The following is a 10,124-nucleotide window of genomic DNA, read 5'->3' on the forward strand; positions in this document are numbered from 1 at the left end:
TATCTCTCTTAAGAAAAGAAAACGTGGTTAAGAGAAGCCACAGAACCAGGCCAAGGCCACACAGCAATAAATGATGAAGGCAGGACTCGGGTCCAGGCCTTGGTGACCCCAAAGCGTATGCTCACTGCAGTCCACTGGATCAGTACCTCTGCCCTCCCAGGGGGCCGAGCGGGAAACCAAAGCTGGATCTCAGGAAGGGAGAATATTCTTGGAAGTGGGCACAGAGAGAAACAGGCTGGTAGACAGAGGACTCAGAATCAGCTCAGCACTCGGCTTGACAGAAGATCAGAGTGGTCTTGGAGTCTGGGGTGGGGCTGGCCCTGAAGGTCGAGGATACAGGGGCTCAGTTTGAAGGGATGGGGTGGAAGAAGAAGAACCGGGACACCATGCCCACAAGACCAAGGATGAAAGTACTGGTTGTGATCATGGAACAAAGGAAATCCACTAGCTTTTCTGGGGACTCAGCAGACGATTTTGATCTTACTGGTGCTGAACTCCAAACCACTGAACTAAGAGACTACTGAGGCTGCAGAGAACAGAATACAGCACGCGAGAGGGCGAAACAGGACTCAGGGGTCAGAGTGACTATAAACCGCTAGTAATAAAACAGCACAAAGCCTTGGCTAAAATAGAGAACAGCACCAGAGGAGGGGGCCTGTCACTCTCTCCTTATCCCAGAGAATAGAGCCAAGTCAGTTTCACCACATAAGACAAAATGGGCAAGGGAAAGGAGGTGCACTCCTTGACAACGAAGATGAAGAGGCTGGGACGTGAGGCTGGGAGGACTTTGCCGGGCTGTGGGCTGTTCTCCTAACTAAAGGGACGCATAGGCAGGCCAGGGATGTCTAAGTCAGCACAAAGGATGTGACAGTGGAACCGAGCACTGGGATCCAACCAGGGGAGACCCCAGACAGGTTTTACAGACGTCATCATAAACGCCCCAGGGTGGTAGTCACGTTCAGAAGGCTTCCTTAGAGCACGTCTTTCCGTCCCCATCCTCCTCAGCTGAGCTGGCACTGTGGTCCATCTCTGGTAAACGTACTTTACCTACATTCCTGCCTACAGTCATAGGCTGGATTCTGGCCTCTGGAAGGGTAGCCACGTGCCAGCCTCCGTTTCGGTGTAAGAGGGTCAGTGAGCCTCTTCCCCAGGACTTACTGGACATCTACCAGGAGCTAACAGCGCAACTCAACCCCTTCCTCCGCCAGCTGGTGAGCATTACTCTCTCCATAGAACCACACTGCCACCTGCTGGCAGAACACGCAGGCGGCCCTCTGATGCAGCTGTGCCCATCCCGCAGAGTTGGCTGGAAATTCTGGCTGCCCGACTCCCAAAGCAATGCTCCCTAACCCTGGGCAGGCAAGGAGTCCCAGGCTCCACGCTGTGATTTCCCAAGCATCTCCCTGGACCTATTACCCTTTTCTTCAAAATTCTTTTTATTATTCAGAAACATGTGCCCTGTCCCACACCCACCCAGGCTCACCCATTCTCTAAGTGGCTTCCCTGCAGGGCCTGATCACACCGCCGAGCAGTCTTGATTTCCCATCATGCGGTCTGTTGTGGGTTTGTGTCACATTTCAGCAACTCAGAAATGAGGATGCAATTTAGAGTCAGGCCTTCTTTGTGTGAAAAATTTCTTTGACACATTCCACAGAAATCAAGAAAGCACCAGCCTCAAAGTATCTCCCTTCAAATAGGTGAATTGTAAGCTATGTGAATTATATCTCAAGAAAGCTGCTACTTACCGAAAAACTGTTCTGGGCTGGAAGACCTCCACCTCCATACAGAGCTAGCATTCAGGTAGACTGTCCACGGGGGCTTCTCATGCAGTCCTCACAACCACCCAAAGAAGGACTTCTGCCTCCCACTAACCTCCCTTTAAAGGGAGACCCTGATGAACAGAGCCCTTATATAAACTGAGACCCCTCACAGCTAGTTATGGTGCCATCTGCCTTGGAACTCATGTTCCTAACCCGGTAACCTTACACATGTTACTTATAAAATGAAAAATAAAGTGCTCCTTACTAAGAAATACACTTTCCCTTTTGATTTAAAAAAGTAATGATATAGGGTCTTAGTCATCTAGTACTACTGTAACAGAAATACCACATGTGGATGGCTGTAACAGCAATTTATTCATTATTAGCACAAAGGATGTCACAATGGGACAGTGTCTCTAGTTTAGGAGGACAGAGGTCCAAATTCAGGGTGCCGGCTCTAAGGGAAGGCTTTCTCTGTGCCAGCTCTTGGGGAAGGGCCTTGCCTCATTTCAACATCTGTGGGCCTGGTGTCCCCTGGAGAGTTCCCAAGTATCGGCATCAATCTTCCCAAGTCTGGGAGATGCTCAGGGCAGGGAGGGACCTCAGGTCCAAGGAGACGCTCACTCCCAGGCCTCTTTGTGTGCTGCTGAGATCCTCTTCTGTTGGCTTCTGTCTTGTAAACTGACAGGTGATACAGGCCACACCCCAGGGAAACTCCCCTTCCGTGGAATCGGGGCCATGAGCTGCGTAAGGCTGTTGCATCCTACCCTAATCCTGCCTCATTAACACCAAAAACCTAACCTCATCCTCGTGAACATGACCTAATCCCGCCTCGTTAACTTGTTTTGTTGTTAGGTGCCATCGAGGCAGCTCCTGCTCGTATTGACGCTATCTGCAACAGAACGAAACTGCTCAGCCCTGCACCAGCCTCACAATCCTTGCCATACTTGAGCCCACCACTGCAGCCACTGCGTCAATCCGTCTTGCTGAGGGTCTTCTGCCTTTTCGTGACTCTACTTTACCGAGCATGACATCCTTCTCCAGGGAATGGTCCCTTCTGACAGCATGGAGCTCTGCTGTGCCTTGCCACCAGGATAAAAATAAACACATCACAATGGAGGGCAATCACATCAGATCATGATGCATCCCCTATGATGACAGGGGATGCATCATTACATACCTGCCAAAGTACATCATTACATACCTGCCAAATCATGAAAATCATGGCCTAGCCAAGTTGAGATACACTTTGGGGGGAAAACACAATTCATGAAAGGAAGCAACTAAGATGTTCTTCAATAGGTGAGTGGATAAGCAAACTGTGGTACATCTAGACAAAGGAATATTATTCAGTAATTAAAAAAAATGAGTATCAAGTCATGAAAAGACATAGATGAATATGAACCTTAAATGCATACTGCTGAGGGAAAGGAGCTAGTCTGAAAAGGCTACATACTATATGAGTCCAATAAATGACATTCTGTAAAAGGCAAAAGTATTGCAGAGATAATGAAAAAAAAAAGATCAGTATTTTCCAGGGGTTTAGGGCAGGAGAGGGAGGTTGGAGTAGGAAAAGCACAAGAAATTCTTTGGGGTGGTGAAACTACTCTGTGTAATACAGTAATTGTGACTACATGACATTGAGCCTGTTAAAATCCATTGAACTTTACAACATGAAGAGTGAACCTTAATATATGCAAAAATTTTAATCTCAGGAGTCTCACAACAGAATACAGAATGTGACAAAAGAAAAATCCAAGTATATTACAAACATATGAAACTACTTCATTGAAGGTGGGTAAGGAAAAGAGGTGCCAACCCAAGTAACTGGAAGTGGAAGCTGCAAAATGCAAGGCCACAGGAATTGCACATAAGCACTGTTCTCGTGCTGATAAAGTTGTTTCCCACAGTGATGCAGGGTGGTGACTGGGACCCTGCTGTATGTGTACACGAGAGCCAAACAATTAAATAAATGTAGGGTGGGTAGTTCATAGATAATCAAGGGGAGGAAGCTAGAATAATCCATGTGGTAACAGATGAGAGTTGGAGACATCAGTATGAACACATGGTTAGCTTAATAACGATACAAATGATTACATATATATTGACAGATGTATGTGTATGTATGAGTATGTGCACATGTATTTCCTTGCTCTGTCAGCTGGGAGGGCCTAGACACAGTAACACCCCAATAGCAATGACCATACCAGTGCCAGATCATGATTTCTAAGACAATTCTCCAACAAAAGGAACTAGGGCCCCTTGGTGAAATGGATGATTCTAGGACTGGGGCAGGAAATCTACAAGATGAACATCTTGTAGTACCAGAAACTAAACAAGTGCTTAAAAACAAACAAACAAAAATGGTAAGCGTATCAAAGGGCCACGGAATCAACTGGAAGAGCTGGAACAATTTTAGCCACTGGAAGAGCTCCCAGTGGCCACAGCTGGAACAACTTGAGCCACAAGATAAACAAAGCAGTGTTGCATCATAATGCAAAGTCAGTCCAGGCCTTCAACCCAGACTTCAATGTCCTCATAGACTGAGTCCCTTCCAACCCCAAAATACGTATCTATATAATATTTAGAGTCCGTTCAGATGATTAGAACACAAAGCATTCTGACTTGAGACCTTGTGACCCTTCATTGTCCTCTCCCTCCCACCTCCATCTCCTCTTAGAAGCCAGTACAGCTAGGGCTGTGGTTTGAAATGGGTCACAAAGTGCTGGATGTTGAGTCTTCATGTCCTTGCTGGTATAAACCCTCCAGCTGTGGGGAAACACCAAGGTCAAAACCTCTCTCATGGCTGTGAGTACATCGATTCCTTCCACAACTGCCCACTCCTGATCCAGAATTAATTTGATGAGAAAACAGTCTATCAATTGTCCTTCAGCTAGGAAAGTGTCAGGAGTCGGGATGGGGTGGGGGTTGGGGGGCAGGCTTCTCCCACTGGCACCAGTGTCAGGATGGAGTTGTTACCAGAGGTAGACAAGCTTCCCTTAAGTCCATCCCTGGGGTGTTCAAGGCTGGGACCTCCACACCTTACCCTTCTCCTTGGTACAACCTCCCTAGTACATAAAACTTCCTGAGCAAGACGAAAAAACAAAACGAGCTTCCCTGGAGTTACTCTGTAATTTGTGGTAACGCCTGTCCCCCCCAAACCAATGTGTTTTTTTATCATTTATTTACAAGTGAGTGATTCTTTTGATGCACACTTTTATCTCCCCATCTTCCCTCAGCTCTCGCACATTACAGTTTTATTCTCAGTCTTTATGGGGCTATCTCACCTACTTTATTTCTCTCAGACATGATGCTAAGACGATGCAACTGACACTGTGACAAAGCAGGAAGCTCTGGGCTTCACGTACCTGGAAATTTTGCTTCTCAGGCGTGAGCCAACTGAATCAAACTTTGCTCTGAGGCTGCTTGGGAAGTGACAGGCTTAACAGCCCGATGAACAAACAGTAGAGTTGCCTTCACACTTGAGTTACGGTCTGTTTAAACGTCCAATCAGCTGCAATTCATGGCTCCCGTTTCCTGCGAGGCTATCAGAGAGATCGGCCTCCAGCTTTCAGATGGATGACGGGGAAGAAACGTGATTAATTTGTTCTATTATTTGAAGAGAAACTTTTCCTTTTAAGCCCAAACTTACGGCATGTATGAGATATATGAGACAGTGTGGACTGATGGCATCCAGAGAATGATCTGTGGTGGATCCAAATACACCCTGCTGCTGTGAGGCACTGCTTCTATACTTTCTTGGCCTTGTTACAAATATAACCTGACAACTGACCATGTATTTTGCTTCCACTTACATAGTAGTTTGGAATCAATGATCCTTGAGAGAAAACGAGGTGGGGAGACCTTGGCTAAGTTGTTTTTAGGCACTGTCAATTTAAAAAAAAAAAAAAGAACTCACTGCCATCAAGTCAATTTTGACTCACAGCAACTCCCTTTGGGTTTCCAAAGCAGTAAATTTTTACAGAGGTAGAGTGCCCAGTCTTCCTTCCACAGAGTGGCAGGTGAGTTAGAACTGTCAATTTAGGCCCACTGTATTCAATTTCCTTTACTCCCACCCTGGTTCTGAATGGTAAACAGGTTGGTTCATTTTCTGTTCCCCAAGTTGGACACACTGCTCACCATGCTTGGGGGACTGGCCAGCGTATGCTTATATTTATCCCTATTTCTGGGCCATTCGAATTAAAGCTTTAACTTGACTAGCTTAAAAAAGAACACAGCCAGACAATGGATTGTCTACAGTCATTAAAAATAGATTATACATACCAGTATGGAAAAATAAGTTGGCTATATTATCAAGCTGAAAAAGGCAATCGCATTAAGTGTACAATGATCCAAGGTTTGTGCATGTGAGATTTGTGCAAGTGTGTGCATGTATATTCCTTTACATATACACATATACTCATTATATATGTTACTGAACACAAAGAAATTGGTAAAAGAAATATCTATCTATCTATCTATCTATCTATATAAGTGGGTCGCTGTTGTTATGTGCCATCAAGTTGTCTCTGACTCATAGTGACCCCTTCTAGGGTTTCAAAGGCGGTATCTCTACAGAAGTAGATTGCCTGACCTTCCTTCCAAGGAGTGGCTGGTGGGTCTGAACCACCATCCTTCTGGTTTGCAGTCAAGTGCCTTAAGCACTAAGCCACCAGAGCTCCCATATAGCAGATAACAGTGGTTCTCTCTCTGAGACATCTTTAAGTTGGGTTACAAAAGCAGCACACTCTAAGACAAGGATCTGATGCAGTTCCGTGGGAGATGGGCCCAGGAAGCACTGGTGGGCAAGTGGGAGGTGAGTTATCGAAGGGAAGAAAGCAAGTAAAGGTTGTATCATTGAGCAAGTTATCACCCAGGGCAACTAGGGTTCAACCCCACCAGGAAACCCCGCAAGACTGTATAGTGATATCCCAGCCAGAGGACGAGGAAGTCTATTTTTCAATCCCCAACCACCATGGTCTTGGATCATAGGGACATTAGCCTTCCCTACCCTTCAGGTTTGTCCCATGTGTGCAAGTCAAAAACAAGCCCACTCGGATGCAAGTAATGAACGCTGTGCCTATGGCATGTCCTATCTCCTGGGTTGTGGAAGACTGTCTCATTTTCAACACTGTGATTTTATTATTGTTGTCTATTATGTTTTTTGACATAAACTTTTAAAAGCAGAAAGAAACTGAAATAATAAGAAAAATACTTACCAAAATTTTCTAAAGCAAAGAAAAAGATGTTTATGATTAAGCCAGGAAAAGTATACGGAGGCCAGGAATCTCTCCTAAGAAGGGAGCCTTCCACCCAGAAAATGTGGGCCAGAGGCCCCAGCCCCGGAGATCAGCTCCTGACCGGCGGGAGACGCCATGCAGAAAGAGACACCTGGCCAGGGCAGAGTTCTGACATGTTTATTCACTGATCATAAATAGACTCTCGTGGGCATGGAGGTGATCGCAAGTGATGCACTAGCACCTGGAGCCTGACCGTCACAGAGTGCTCCATTCGACCATCACCGCGGCTGCTCAGGGCATCCGACCCAGTCATCAGCTGTGTGCCCCACCCCCACTTCCGATGCAGCAATTTTATCCTTGGCTCATTCTCAACAATTTAAAAAATCAAAGACTGAGTGTCTGCAAGAAAATATCAAAGAGGATAAGAAGGTTTTCAATTCTTCTTAAGTCTAAAAGTAAAAAGGGGAGGTAGGGAGGAAGGAGGGGAGAGGAGAAAGATGGCAAAAGTGTGCTGTGTTTCTCCCTCTCCCCAGAGCTTTTATGAAAACAAGAACCAGGGAGGTATTAATGCTGTCTGGAGATGGGTTGTGTCTCTCTGATGAGCCACTCGAGAGCCTCCTGGCGGCCCTGCTTCTGCAGTTCCTTCCCGATCACTTCCCTGCAGGTCAGGTGGTAATTGTTGAGCCAGTCACACTGCAGGGGGAGAGAGACACAGTAATCACCCAAAAGGCTACCCAAGCATCAGCGAGGGTTGAGGTCACAAGCTGAGAGTTGTTGTTGTTGTTATGTGCCGTCAAGTCAGACCCGACTCATAGCGACCCCTCCTTGGGTTTCCGAGGCAGTATCACTACGGAAGTAGATTGCCTCATCTTCCTTCCAAAGTTAAGAGTAAGGTGCACAAAACCCTTCCTCCCTCCTCTTGGATGAGTAACTTGTGTTCTATTTCCCTGTACACCTAAGAAAGCAGCCTGTCAGCTCGGTGACAGGGCCACATCACTTACGGTAAAAATGCTCCCCAGTTAGTCTACTGCATATGGACAGGGAACCACAAATACCTGGTGACAACTCATGGCTCTGGGCTTCCCTAAGTGAGGAGAAACTGGTAAGCAGACACCCTCCTTGACAGAACCCCTGGAAGCATACCTACAGGCCATTACAGGAGATTCCAGTTCCAACTGGTTAGTAGCTACTATGCCCACCCATGCGGCCTCATTCCCCTACGCCTGAGTCATCTCTTGAGAAGGTGGCCAGGGAAGGGGGAGACGCCTGAAGAATGGCCCCTGGACTAGGGTGAATTGCTAAGAGAAGCTATCCCACCAAAATACTGAGTTTACTATCCTGTATCTACTGAGAAAACAGAATAAACTAAGACAGCCAAGCCCATGTGGCTCTTTTGAGTATAGGTGTCTAGCTGAACTCCAGATCTTTGACGGTCAAGAACTATGGTGCTGCAGAGTGGTGCTGGGAGTAAGCTTGACTTCAGACCCTCAACCAAATGTGGCTACCATACCAAGAGATAAAAAAGATAAGGACTGCACAGACTTCTGCCTGAGGGGAGGCTGACATTCCTATGGCCTACAGGCAAAAGCGCCGTGCAGTAATAAGAGGGTGAAACCTTCCCCTTGATAAGGAAAGGAGGTAAGTCTAGAGTGAAGAAATTTTACCAAGAGGATAAGAACTTACTCTCCTCATTGCCCACAAAGCCAACCTGACCAGATACCCAGCTGCAGTCAGGCTGGCAAGAACAATACCACCACTGGTGTGGCTGCTGCAAATAAGCAAATGCCACTTGGGGAGGCAGTGGCATCACAGAAACACTGCTGTTGGGGAAAACAGTCCAGATCAGGCCCTGAAGCCCAGTTGAAGGGTCAAGCCCACAAGAGATTGAGGACAACAGATGGCAGCATTGACAATTGGCTCTGATTCAGCCAGGGCTCCCATTCCCATTGATGGCCTACTAATAACTCCTGCCTGGAGTTGGGGAGATGAAGGATTGATGTCAAAAGAAGGCAAAAAAACTATGTGTCAGGACTTCTGGTAAGATGGAGGAATAGGCAGACAAGCGACACTGACCATCTTCAACAAAAATAAGAAAAACAAATTGACAAAGATACAGAAGATAATCTTGAAGCCCTGAACTTTGAAAGAAACTACAAAGAAGTGGATTAGGCACCAACTAGTGGAAAAACCTGAATGAAAACAGTGAGTACAGAGACGTTTGAAGCTGCGGACTTTCAGCTACTCTGAGGGACCAACAGCCTGAATATTTCCAAGTGGTGCTGAAACCTGAGAATTGACCTAAAGATCAGCCCTGGTCACCAAGGGCTGCAGGGATGACTGCACTGGTGGCCTATGACTAGGAAGGGAAACTGCAAGGAGGCAGACAACCTGAGCTGTTGCCTTTCTGCTGTCTGGAGGGTGCAGCCATTTTGAATGTTTACAAGTAGCGGCCATTTTGGATATTTAAAGTGACCGAAGGCACAGCCACATTGAATCTTTACAATTGGCAACCATTTTGGATTTTAAAGTAACAGCATTCTCATTCAGATTCCAGGGACCTAAGAATAGGCTCTGTTTGCCAAGGTCAGCAGGGATATACAAGAGGCTGACAACAGGAAAGGAGACAGGTGGTGAGTATATAAGTGCTGCCAACTAGTAAATAGAGAAGCACAGCACAGTTCCCTGCTTGCGTAGATAACATACAAAGAAAACGAAAATCGTGAGCAAGTCACTCCAACACACAATCACCAATTAAATATAAACACAAAACGGCACAATGCCTCAGAGACAACAGAGCACCATAATCCACACAAAGAAGCAAGATAAAGCAGGCAAAACAAGAGCCCAGGATACAGACCCAAAACAAATTCCTGAGGAAGGTGCAGCATTGGAACTCCCTGATAAAGAATTCAAAAGAATTATATTTAGGTATCTTCAAATGATTGAGAGACAGATCAAGGAAAACACAGACAAAACACTGGAAGTAAATACAAGAACAAAATGACAAAATAAATGAAAACTTAGAAATGATTCAAAATCTACAGATAGAAATCCAGAAGATTAATACTAAATTGTCAGAAATAGATAACACATTGAAAGGGCAAGGGAGTAGAATTGATGCAAT

At 46.0% G+C, this 10,124-nt stretch overlaps 1 protein-coding gene across 1 annotated transcript in view; it reads right to left on the reverse strand.

Moving 5' to 3' along the window:
- Window positions 1–7,564: 7,564 nt before the first annotated feature.
- The window catches only part of XPNPEP1 (X-prolyl aminopeptidase 1), a 76,131-nt gene continuing 73,571 nt past the window's right edge, over window positions 7,565–10,124 (reverse strand). The window contains exon 20 of the mRNA XM_007941538.2: window positions 7,565–7,693. Within this exon, the coding sequence (XP_007939729.2) occupies window positions 7,565–7,693 (129 nt within the window). The remainder of the gene's footprint in view (window positions 7,694–10,124) is intronic.

Source organism: Orycteropus afer, unplaced genomic scaffold (assembly GCF_000298275.1).
Source record: "Orycteropus afer afer isolate SDZICR_OR568_19922 unplaced genomic scaffold, OryAfe1.0 scaffold00082, whole genome shotgun sequence".
NCBI lineage: Eukaryota > Metazoa > Chordata > Mammalia > Tubulidentata > Orycteropodidae > Orycteropus > Orycteropus afer.